The sequence below is a fragment of the Rhyacophila brunnea genome, unplaced genomic scaffold, assembly GCF_057557595.1.
Source record: "Rhyacophila brunnea isolate RB1 unplaced genomic scaffold, BYU_Rbru_1.0 scaffold_11, whole genome shotgun sequence".
Taxonomy (NCBI): domain Eukaryota; kingdom Metazoa; phylum Arthropoda; class Insecta; order Trichoptera; family Rhyacophilidae; genus Rhyacophila; species Rhyacophila brunnea.
In genome coordinates this window covers 34,772,263-34,785,594 of record NW_028232763.1, presented here as the reverse complement: position 1 = coordinate 34,785,594, position 13,332 = coordinate 34,772,263, and the positions used below count along the sequence as shown (strand labels likewise).

The 13,332-nt window shown below is 36.7% G+C and overlaps 1 protein-coding gene across 2 annotated transcripts in view; it reads left to right on the top strand.

The window, feature by feature from the left end:
• Trim9 (E3 ubiquitin-protein ligase Trim9) overlaps window positions 1-13,332 on the top strand; it is a 30,741-nt gene that overhangs the window by 9,130 nt on the left and 8,279 nt on the right. The window contains exons 5-8 of one of the 2 annotated variants that reach the window (XM_085960317.1): window positions 2,941-3,080; window positions 3,914-4,052; window positions 4,131-4,355; window positions 5,232-5,404. In XM_085960317.1, the coding sequence (XP_085816443.1) occupies window positions 2,941-3,080; window positions 3,914-4,052; window positions 4,131-4,355; window positions 5,232-5,404 (677 nt within the window). Of the gene's footprint in view, window positions 1-2,940; window positions 3,081-3,913; window positions 4,053-4,130; window positions 4,356-5,231; window positions 5,405-9,614; window positions 12,584-13,332 lie in introns of those variants that run through there. The other variant, XM_085960316.1, reaches the window with a different exon arrangement.

The following is a 13,332-nucleotide window of genomic DNA, read 5'->3' as shown; positions in this document are numbered from 1 at the left end:
GCCCTGACATTTATTTACCAGGACCACGCTGAAATCAAAATGCCCAGTATTATAAACCTATATTTTTTTCCAATAAATCATCATTATCTAAATGAGTAATCACATAAAATATCGAATAACAGTACTTAAAGTGACCAAACCAAAAAGACTTCATTGAATGCCACTATTAGACAAGATTATGGTTACATACATGTTAATTGTACGTATTACATTTCACCGTAGCACAGTTCGCAAAGAGATGATAACCTAACCTAACCTAACAAATAATCCAGTATATTGGCTATTTCCAAAATTTATTTGCCGCTAGCTTCCTGTAAACTGACAAGAACCGTGTTTTATTTAGACATGAATTTTATCTCAGTACTATACGACCCAAGATTGGATGACCATATATTTCCGATACAACATTTCACAGTGAAGTGTGATGCGGCGAACTGCATACGTACAAATTTCCGGACATGCAAGATTATTTATTATTCTATCTTTTACCTATATGTTACCTACTAATTTAACCATACTAAAACTCTTTTGGAATCCCTATCAAATATTGTAATAGATAAGTTCACATAATTGCCTCTAGGTATAGACTATAGACTAAACTCTTTGGGTAAAACAAATTGTAAATCATATATAGTTGGGACCATAGATGTTGAAAAATACCTTCTTCTGTTGAGATTGAGTCTAAACATACGAACATGATGGTAAAAAAGGACAACTGCACTAATAACTTTTTGCAAACAAAAGTGACATTATATCAAACCGAAATTACCTTCATTGATTTTTTAGAGAAATTACAGAAAGCTATATTTGGAAAAAGATTCAACACCTTTCTTTGTGAGTTTTATATTTGCACCATTGTTGTCAATCACATCGCTCAAAAATATTGGGCCACATGCAGAGATGTCGCTGTTAAACTAACACAACTTAAATAAATACTATATTCACTTAAATTCTGTGTACAGTTAGATATACTTGATTATTTTGACAGTTGTCACATGCATTTCTCAATTCTGCTACTATTTAGCTGTGTCACTAGTTTACATTCAGCGGCATTCAATTATGGCCCATAGTCATTGAAAACATTATATTTTTCATGAACATTGTTTGCTTTTTAGTTCAATTTTACTTATTTATAAATTTCTAACGAGCAATAATAACTTATAAATTGTCTCATCTACAAGCTGCGATAAATGGCGAGGAAAGGCAACCTGCAGGTATAATCAACTGAACATACGTTTTATTCTAATTTTAATTGTCTTACTTAGCATCATCTACTAAATGGACCCCGCTTCGAGGATTAGTCCGAAACTGGCTTCTGTCTGAAACAAGGAATTGGCTGCATTCCAGACATTTAGTGTATTTAAACAAATGTCCAAAATTAGCTTAAAAGGTATTGGCGGCGCTTTTTAGTGGACTCTAGTAAGTAGGGGATGATTTGGATGCTAAGGGGTGGTTTTACAGGGATTCCGGGCACTAACCTTTAATGTTGATAAGGCGGGCGCGCTGGGCTGACTCCTTGCTCCCGCACTCACGTACTAGTACTATCACTCTCACGCGATAACTTCTTGTTAAGTCACTTTATAGTTTATTGAATAGATGGTTGGGTAATGAGTTTATGAATTACGGTGATTTTCACGGCATTGGACAAACCGTAATTCGTAATTGAATTACTTCTTTGATGACACTAGGGTCAAACGATTGCACGTCTTGACAAGCTTATGGTCTGAAGATAACTGAATTGTTTATAACATGCCTGGATGGACGCACTACAATCATTCTGTGGGTAGGTTAGGAATTTTGTCTGGGATTAGCACTACCATAATTATTGGCCCAAATAGGTATGTGACAAACATTTTACTTGGCCCTGTATTCTGAGATATCAAGGCTCAAGTAATGCTGTGCGCCGGAAATAGCAAACAAGGGCACTCAAATCTCATCCCTTACCGGGCTAAATCGCTTGGTTTTAATTCTCGAAAATAAACATAAAATTTTTTGATTGTTAGACACCGGAATAGGAAAAAATGTTATGTCTTATAATCGATACAATGCGATAATAATTCAAAGACAGTCGAGCACGGTTATTACGATCACGGATGTAGCGAGATCTCTGGATATAACGAGGAAACATTCGTTCACATTTTAGTTTATGATTTTCTCCATAAATTTATTCACTTTTATAACGAGCTCCTTATCGGATATAGCGACCCAAAATATCGTTAAAAATTTTCTTAAAACTGTTAATGTGTCGATTGTTTAAAAACATTTCGACCCTAAGCAATAAAGTCCGACTGGACAGGATGCCGGCAGGGTCGGATTATGTTTATGACGCTAGTTAAGTGTCTTAAGTACTTACTTAATTGGTTGTTTCGCCGACAATATTAAAAACGTATCCACGCATGTGGTTGAAATTCCATGTAAAAAATCCAAGATTTGTGAAGTCGGTAGGTACCCACTAGCGTTCATTACAATAAACAACTTCTTTTGTAGTTTATGAATGCCATGCTTGTTTCGGGGAAAAATTCTAATTGTGTATTTTTGTTTGAATTGCGACTTTTTGTGTTATGTGATCGCTCATTTAAAAATACCTATTCTCTGATATAACGAGTAACGCTTATAAGGAGCAAATTCAGTCGGTCCCATCTTCCTCGTAATAACCAAGTTCGACTGTATGTACATGAAATTATTTTTCCCACTCCGAATGTAATCGTTCATAGTTCAAAAACAGTGATTATAATATGCAAAAGGTTTATTCTTTACTTTCTTTCATCACTACTAATCCACCGCCCCGCCCCGTTAACCAAACCCAGTAAATCAAAAGTCAACTTATAAATTGTTTGTTAGGTATGCATGTCAAGAATTATTAAATATCGCTACCTAGTTATGTAATGCCTTGCTGAACTGTGTCGTAAAACATTGTTGATTTTATTTTGTCTTCTACAGCGCCTGCCGCTCCTGGTCTGGCACCGGAATCGTGTGCAGCGGAGAATAACTCTGTAACAGTGGCTTGGCTAGCTCCTCTCCACAGTCATGTTGAAGGCTATGTCCTCGAGTTAGATGACGGCCATGGAGGTGATTTCAGGGTAAGACATTTTATTCAATACATCTTATCTATAATTTTTGTAAATCACTTTCTACTGTTTTCTAAGCATCTATTTTTATATATATTATATTTTCGACATAGATTATTTTTCTAAATCTCGCTTTCAATATATAATTGACATACTCTAATCTCGCTCTAAAAGTTAACATAGGTGATAAAAGATAGCACTTTTGACTGTTAACTTCTTGTGATAATTAACTGCCTGAATATTTATAAAGTGATTTAAAAAGCCGTGTACTCATTAACGAGCCGTAACTGTGACCATTGTAGATACTGTAACCAACTCTAGATATGGACGTGACTTCAATGATTTACATGTAACCGATGGCGAGCCGCCGTATCCGCAGTGTTCGTTCTGAGTTGAATCATGTCAGAGTAATTTTTGTCTTTTGGGTCCTATGGTCTTGGGATTATTTTTTGTAAACATCAAATAAAAATAGGCATTTCTCCTCATCCCAGTCAGCAGCGATGTTCACGTAAAAAGATGTACAACAATAGTATCGAAGTATTTTCACTGTTCGCGGCGAGCAACGGGTATCACATTCAACGTCTACGAGTGACTGCGAGCCTCCCTTTGATTTCCGGCAAAAACCGACAACGACCGATCGTTGTGAGCGCGCCTCGAGCTGCTCGCAAATTAATTATTTGGCGTCCGTGCAACTGTCACAGTTACGGCACGTTAATGAGTACCCCGCTTTAGAATAGCCTCAGCTGATCTGTTACGAAAAATGATGTATTTATATTGAAGTGTACATAATCTCATGACGGTGTTCCATAATACATATTAATATTATGTTATTGATTTTCTTTTAGGAAGTCTACTGCGGCAAAGAAACAATGTGCACTGTCGATGGTCTCCACTTCAACTCTTTGTACAACGCCCGAGTGAAAGCCTTCAATGCGACCGGTGAAGGAATGTACAGCGACCTCATCGGCCTTCAAACAGCACCCGGTAAATACCTGAACCTTCTGTCCTTTTCTTCTGCTTTATTTATTTATGTGCTTTACATGACTCATTAATATTTCGCAGTGGCATGGTTCTGCTGGGAAGAAGGAGGCCGTCCCGATGATCTCGCAGTCTACGCCGATGGTCTGGGGGCGTGCGTGGCAGGCTGGGAGCAACGCGTGGCTCTCGCGGGAGTCGGCCTTTCGCGAGGAGTCCATCACTGGAGGCTGACCGTCGATCGATATGACGCAGATGCCGATCCGGCTTTCGGTATCGCCCGAGCTGATGTCGCCAGAGATAAAATGCTAGGTAATTTTCACATTTTTCATTTTGTATTTTGGTATCCCAAATTGGTAATGTTACCTTATTCTATTCCTTTCATTTGGTTTTACAGTTCTGGGTTACATTGTTGAAGCCATTATAAAGAGATAACGCCGTGAAATATACGTTTATTTGATGTGATACTTTTTGCCAGTTGTGTGAACTTTAAAATTACGTGTCGTAACATGACATAATAATAATAATGTATTTCTACCTTTAGTCTCTCACTTTCAACAGCATCTAAATGAATAATCAATGTTCTGGATAATGGTTCATATCTCTTTGCACTTTTTAGAAAATAATATTTTCCGACCATGTCCGATCCTAATAGGATCATATGGGCCTCCACAGAGTAGAGGTTTGTATTAACAGATTTTGCTTTTTTACGAGAAATGGATGTCAGCCACTTGCTCAACCTATTAGGTCCATACCCTGACTCACACACAAATTGAAAAACAATATGTGTACTTGCCAGACGCAGGATTCGAACCTGGGACCCACGGCGTGGTAGTCCAACGCTTAAGCCGCTCGGCTACCGTGGGTGAAAATAATATTACACAAGGTTTAATAATGCTGGATTCTTTATTATAGAAAATATATAAAAAAAACTTCAGAAACATACCTATTGAAAAAAATCATAGAAAATGTACAGTATGAAAAATCAATATAATATGTATATTTAACCGAACAACCAGGATTCAAACCCGTGACCCATTGATCAACATTCGAGCATGCTAACCTAAGTATTTTAATTATTTTATACTCTCGATCGAAATAATGAATGTTGGAGTCAAGTCTGTTCTTTAGAGAATTATAGGAGTTCCGTGTCATCAAAATATCCATGGACTATTTCTTTTTTGACAGGTAAAGACAGCAGTGGGTGGGCGATGTACATCGATGGAAGCCGCTCGTGGTTCCAGCACGGAGGCGCTCATCATTCGAGGGAGGCGGGAGGAATCACAACCGGTTCAGAAGTTGGTGTCATCCTCGATCTGGATGCTCACACACTTCGGTTCACTGTCGACGGACAGCCTCAGGTAAATATTTCTCTTTTTAACTAGTCAAGGATTACTACCATGAAGTACCTACTAAGACTTCCCATTATTCCTAAAATGTAATATAGTCAAAACCAAAATGTGTTACCAGTGTCCGCACGTACCCTCAATGTAGAGAAATCCAAAATTTAAGAGAATCATAACTTCCTGTTAACAGAAACTGACCTGGTAGTACTTACCAATTATGTATCGTCAGCACTAGATAGAGGTCATTGAGTTGACTGTTGGTTGACTTCCTGAGAGCCAATCACGACATCCTGATGGAAAAACTCAAACTAATTGAATTCTGAAGTTATTCACTGCTTATTTTAGGAATCGTCAACAACGCGTATCGTACGCGTCTATCAGTCAGACATTAAAAACATTTTGTGGTGTTCTTTAGGGCTCAAACATGCCACGATTCACGATTTTTATAAAAGACAGCAATGGTCATTAAAAATGTTAAATTTTTGTTGTTCATCGATGACATGAACCTCTTCTTGAAATTTGTCACCTTTTGTAATAAATTGGACTTTGATATTAATAAATAAAATCGTTATTGCAAACGGATAACAAGAGAATTGCATGAATAAAGAAGCAAACAAGGCAACGGATAAAATCAAATGTCACCAATCTCTTAAAATGGCAATGGGCTGAACATGTCATACCGTTGACAAAATTTTAATAAATATCTGTGCCCAATATGTAAAATGAAGATTGATTGTAATAGCACCTGTACACATTCATCAATTTACTGGCAACAACAGTGTGTAAAGTAAACTATCGTACCAATAACAATGACACACATAAGTGCTGACTGTCTCACCAATGTCATTCTTAAAATATAAGCTAACACATTTGTTGTCGCTGCATAGCTATTTTACAGGCTCGGGCAACTTTCACGATAATACGTGTTTACATTTGCATTTTATTGTTGTGACTGCGATAATACGTACAGCCAGCAGTAAATCCATGCACGTGGGCACAGTTAAAAAACATATTTTCTAAAGAAATATTTGTGTTTATGATGGGAAAAGATTTTTAGTTCATGATGGGGTTAGCTCTGCGCTGTTCGGCAAAAATATCCACACTTAGGCTTTCTTTACATTTGTCCCAAAGATGTGGATTTGATAGTGTGTAAGTCAGTGGTCGACAAACTCATTAGTCAAGAGAGCCAAATATCAACAGTACAACGATTGCGATTTCTTTGAAGAGCCAAATTTCTTAAACTTAAACTATAGATGTAGGTACACTGATTATTAACTCAACAAACTTTAATTAAAGTTTTAAGTCTTAATTAAACTATAGGTAGGTACACTAAAAAAACTTGATGTCTTACTTAATAATGATATTATTTATCGATAAAAATTAAATTGTAAGTACCTAAGGTATCCATAACATAAATCAATAAAGTATATAAAAGTCTATAGAGATATAAATTACATCAATTCTCTTTAAATTAAAAATTGCCTTCCATCTCCTTGAAAAGTTTGGGTTAGTCAGGATTGTATGTTGTTGTTTTTAATTTTAGGTACGATTCCAGGTTTTCATCAATAAGACGACTTCTCAATTTACTCTTGATAAGGTTCATGCTTGCAAAAGATTGTTCGCATAAATATGTAGAACTGGAGAGGGAAAGAACAGCAAACGCTAGTTTTTTCAATTGATCATATTATGAGTCAGGAATACTATTCCAGGTGTTAAAAATCATAATGTCTTCCTTCTCCAGGTCTTTCAAAGTAGACTACTTGTGCTATGAACCACATTCATATTTGTTTTTCTCCGTTGAGACGTTGAAATTTAGAGCTTCACAATTCTTCATTTTTTAAATCCAGCAATTGCATTTCAAAAATGCCAATGTCAACATTAAAGGGAGCAAAAATAATTCTGTTACCGTAGCATTAAGAGGTTTTTTTTTAACAAAGACTTACGTCGCTTTCTGAATTCCTGACACCTGTTGAGAAAAGCCAGTGACGTCCCGTGGAGGTAGGCAGATTGAGCGTCGCTTAGGGGGGGGGAGTTATCCAAAGGGCGGCAAATCGAGGAGAATCATTAGGTATACCTACATAGAAAGCTACCTAAACTTAGTAATAACGAAAATATCTTTCCATTAAAAAAATCAGCTCACTGGTTGGAAACAAAATATATTAATTAGGTACCTACAATAAAAGTTTTAACAGTTATTTATTTTGTCGGGTTCGCGATGTCTAGTTTACTTCCGTTGTCCTTGGACGTCACGTTCTTGGTGAACAGCAATGACACGTGCATACCTAATTTAAAATTTATCCAAATATGTTTGCCAGTCACTCGTGAGTTTTGGAAGTTGTCAGGTGTATTTTTAAATGTACCTATCTGAAATCGTAGACTCGCAATATTGTCTATAGAATCAGAGATGGCATTTAAAGTAGATGTAGTGGTATACCTATATATTGTTAGTAATGTATCCATACAACACATTTCTTAAATTGAATTAATATTCATATTGAATCTAATAAAATTGGAGACCGTATACCATACGGTCATCTTTTTCCGATGTCAGGGCAAACTGTGCCACAGTGAAATGTTTTACGTACAATTTACATGTAACCGAAAAGCTATTTATACTCCTGAGGAAGCAATATTGGAATGTCTGGACTAATATATACTTATGAAACCTGCACAACTTATAGAAATAAATCAGGCAACATTTTAAGACCTTCGACGTTTTAGCCAACATATTGGTATCAGGAGCAAATTTTATATGAACAATGATTTCTGTGACTATTATTAAAATTTAACCTTTTGATGAATATGACAGTACATGTATGACCGCACAATGCTGAGCCAGATGCGGTATTGCCGTACATGTACCGATGTGAGAACCGATGATTTTCTATCGATTATTATATAATCGAAATAGTTATTATAGTAGAAAACAATCAATGAAAAATATTTGCGGTGTATTTAGAATGAATATAAATATAAAATGTTAAGAACCACTGTTTAATTTGTTGTAGGCACTATAGTTTACTATCCAAGTATTTTTTTTTTTTGTGATTTTACCGAGGCTTTGACTGCGACTCGCTGTCATATCGCCTCTTCTCTTCTAGAAGGGGATCCGTCGATCAGGTCCTCACTCCTATTCTGTTAAATAACTTTACAATTTTGCCTAGCTCTTCCGTCTTACCCACCGCCAGGACACCCTTCAATTCGTCGACATTCTCATAGATATCCGCAATTCGCAGCTATACTCTGTGAAGTTCATATTTGGGGCATTGTAGTGCTATATGTACAATGTCCTCTAAAACATGACATTCATCGCGGAGCTGCGATTCGCTTCTTCCCATGAGGACATCAAATCTTTTGCCCATGGTGTGCCCTGTTCTTAGCCTCAGTATTAACTTAAACTCATTCCTCGTCAAAGAAGACTCTACAAACCAGGGCACCTCTCGTGGTGATGGTAGAATAGACTTACTCCATTTCCCCTTTTCTAAAGATGCCCTATGGTGAAAATCTATCCACATACTTCGGCACATTTTCTTTATAGCCTCATTCCAGTCCAGGTTTTCTGGTATCCACTGATATGGTACCCCTGAATGGCCAGCTTCCTTTGCCAGATCATCTGCCCTTTACTATCCAAGTAATAAAAGTATAATAATAATTAATAGAAAAAGTGGGAATGAATGAGAATGAAAAATATATTTTTATAAAATGTTGGGAGCCACTGACCTTCTGTCATGGCACACTCGTTGGGAAACACTGCTATAATGTATTGTGTAATGTAATTGTGTAATACATTATAGCAGTGTATAAGTAATAATAGTAACAAAAAGATACCTACTTAAAAAAACTCTAAAATTAAATCAGTTCCACTGTGTATGCTAAATAATAATTCGCCAATTAAAGGGTTAAAAAAAGGTTATGCTTCCGATTTTTATCGAATCGATCTTTTACGTATTGAACATCCCTAGTCACTCATAGACTGTGTTGCCAGTCTTCTTATTATAATTTTGTTTCAAAAAAGTTAAAAATAAAATTGATTTTATAAAATATAAATATAAAAAAAAAAATAGTAAAGAATGGTTTTAGATCAGTAAAATTTATTGCAGTAAATGCGCCACTATTATTGCGGTCCCTTTATTTTTGCTTGGATGAAATTAATAAAAATATTTTTCGATATTAGGGAAGGGAATAGGGTTTCATAAGTCAGAAGTTTGCAACACCAATTACAAATGTCATTTTTTGTACGTGTAGGAAGATCATAATTTGTGGGGATGCATCGATATATTTCGAGATAAAAGATAAATACTAAACATAAACGGGAGTGCTTTTTAACCACATGTATTAAAAAAGACGGGGCCGAGTTATCGAATTCATTTTTATGTGGTTACGTCACAAAATAGATGTTATTTTAGGAAAGTGAATTCGGAAATAATATTTCACGTCGCGCCGATTAATGAAATAATAAGTGGGTGTAATGTTCTGTGAACTGCATATTTATTAAAAATACCAACGGAACTTTTATTTTTTCCATATTTATCTATTTTACAGTTGCCATAACACGCTATAACCATCGCTGTAGGTAGTGTCAACACAAAAGAGAAAATAACATTGTATCCATATTATTTGAATCGTTTGTGTTCGGATAATAATAAATTTACTTGTGGGTGGAAATGCAGTTGGTCTGGATTCATTGATTGAATAATAAATAACAAACTTAAAAATTGCCGTATTTTTTGATGAAATTTGTGACTCCGAAAAAAGCGGCGGGAGTACGACGGAATGTTGCCATCTTTTAAATAGCATTAAAAAAACTTATTACGCAAAACAGAAAATTCGTGTTTTTGTATTTTTTTCCCTCACAATTTGGGACTTCTTTCATTCTAAAAATAGTAGCAGTGTAGGGTATATGAAGTCTTGTATTTAACGAATAACTAAAAAATAAAAATAAAAAATGTCCATTGATGACATGTTTAAAAGTTTTCTTTCAACGGTTTGTGTCGATTTTCGTATTTTAAAATTCATAAGTGTCAATAGACATACGTTTAATACGACAGTACAGTGTAAGCTGTTGGAGCGCGACACGAGGAAAAACGAATGCAGATTCTTCATTAAAAAGTTTTCATTGTTTTCCTCCAGCAATTGGATTGTGCAAAGTACATGCTCACCGCCACAGCGGTTGCTGTATAGAAAAATGTACGGCTGTAAACTAAGCAATCCCCTCAGGAAAAAATTGATAACGGGTGCCGACGCTATCCCACTTTGCAACGCCAAGATTGATGTTAAAATTAAAAAAATCAACAGAAACACCATTAAAAACGATCCACTATTAAAACTTGGTTTGGACGTTGTTGTTCGTATTGATTTTAACCACTCACATCCCATGGAAGTGCCCCTTTTGAGGAGCGACGATGAAACTAGACACGCATTCCCGCTGTACTTTGCAAAAGGCTTAACACCCTCCGCCGCAAAATGCTACCATGAAATAAACATGATCCAATTAAAGGGAGAACCTTCCGTGAACGATTCTACTAGCCCCCGAATATACCCAACAATGCGGCAAGTGAGACATCTCTACGATAAATGGAGGAATACAACAAATCCTGACTCCACAGCCAATACTGATACGTTATCTATGTTAAAACAGAAAGCTGATACCTTGCTGAAGGACGGAATTTATATGCTCATCAAGGAAAATCCATTTGTAGTCATTATCATTACGCCGATAATGAAAAGATTATTTTTGAACGAGTGCAGCGATGAAATTGTTTACGTCGACTCGAGCGGCTCGTGCGATCGAGACACGCGTATTATGTTCCTTCTCGCTTCCCACAAGATTGGTATCGCGCCGCTGGCATGCGTGATGCACAATGCCAAAACCAAAGACAACTACTCATACATATTCTGGACCGTTAAAAATGCGCTGGAAGTCGATACAGGAAAGAAACTGTCGCCAGAAGTAATAATGACAAGCGACTCGCCCGCAGAACAGGAAGCCTTAAAAAATGTTTTCCCGCAAACCAAAATATATCTGTCCACCTTTCACGTCTGGCAAGCACTGTGGCAATGGTTGTGGCAATTTCAAAATAATATCGACGTAAGCGATAGGTCAATCGTAATGAAGGCTTTTCTTAGGATTTTATATTCTGAAAATATCGAACAAGCAGAAGAGTTTTTCGAAAAAATAGTAACGAGTAGCATAGTTATGCATAACACAGGTTTGGAGGTCTTTATAAAAATATTGTGGTCCAGACACGAAGAATGGTATCTACCGTATAGAACGCATTTACTCACGGCATCGAATAATATTAACATTTATATCGAAGCATCGTTGAGAATTTTCAAAGACGTAGTGCAGCGAATCAGACCGTTCAATCGCAGCGCTCTGGTGGAATTCGTTTGCGGAAAATTTGAAACATATCACAGGCTTCGACTGTTGGAGTTTGTACACTCAGGACGCAGTAGCCTACTGGCATATTTGCCGTTTTTAGAAGAATCGACTGTCATTCAAGAAAGTTACCAGTTGAGCGACGATGAAATTAAAATCCGGTGCGATAATGATGTCCACACTTTGTATACGGTACTGACAGACATCGCATGCTGCGATTGCCGCCACGGACAAAACGGCACGTACTGCGAACACCTGTGCGCCATCGAGAAAGTTACACAGACAATTAATAAAATGTCTCCACGAATTACTGCCGCAGACCAATCGGAGTTGACTAAACTGGCTTTAGGCGACGATATACCTGATAACTTTTTCTCTGAACTGCCAAATTTAGATTTAGTAAAAGAAGAGCCATTGGAGGCTCCGCCGACAGAAGTTCTTCAATTAAACGCATACGATAAATGTATCAGTATCGCTGGAGATCCTTTGAATATATCAAGGAATGACACTCAAGGTCGCCACCAGCACGAATCGCATCTTCAGGAATTGAGAGACGAGTTTTCTCGAATTACAAATATTTTCGAAGATAACTTCTCCCCTTCTGACACCGCGGTGTTGAAACGGTTCATAAAGACATTTAAAAAAATTAATACGACCGCCGACACACAACGGATTGCTTTTAAGAGTTGTAAGAAAAAGCCGCAGCCCTCCGAAGCCAAGCCCACTGTCGCCTGTAAAAAAAAAAGTCTATTCATAGGACCAAGGCGCATTCAAAATCGACACCCGGTCAAGAAAGAAGCTTAGCAGTGAAAGAGGTGATGAAAATGTCCAGTGTTGCTCTATACACAATTTTTTGTACTGTTCGGTTATCAGGAATACAGCGGAAAACACATTTTGAAAATAGCCTATAAACTGGATTATTTTTCTATATATATTTTCAAAATGTGTTTTCCGCTGTATTCCTGATAACCGAACAGTACCCAATTTTTTTGTTATAAATCAACTCGCATATTAAACCAGTGTTTTTCAACCGGTTCAGTGTCCTCCCAGTGTGCCATACAAATTTCTAACAACCCACACTCATTGAAATGATCGACAGTTATGCAACATAAGCAGAATTAAATGATCATTGTTTGGCAACACACCCGCATGTGTATTAGCTACATTGACCGGTTGTCACATCTAAACTCGCCTCGTCTGCCGCACAGCCATAAATCAAACCTTCCAAGAACGTCTATCCAGTGTTACATATGAAGACCGCACCGCGATCATCTAGCTAGTGACAGTCGCACATAATATTCTAAACGTATATATTGTTTGATTGTTTCCAAAAGACACAGCCTAGTGATGGATGAAATTTATAGAATGGATGTGCCTTTGAGTTTTTCATTTATTTTTATGTAATACTAATACTATTTATTAAAGATAAAAGCTGGTTCGACAAATTTTAACTGAGACATTCTTTACATAATAGTAAATTCACCGGAGAAGGTGTCAGTGTAGATAAAAATGTTGCAAATGAATTTATTTCCTCATTGTCCAAAATATTTTTAAATACACTTTT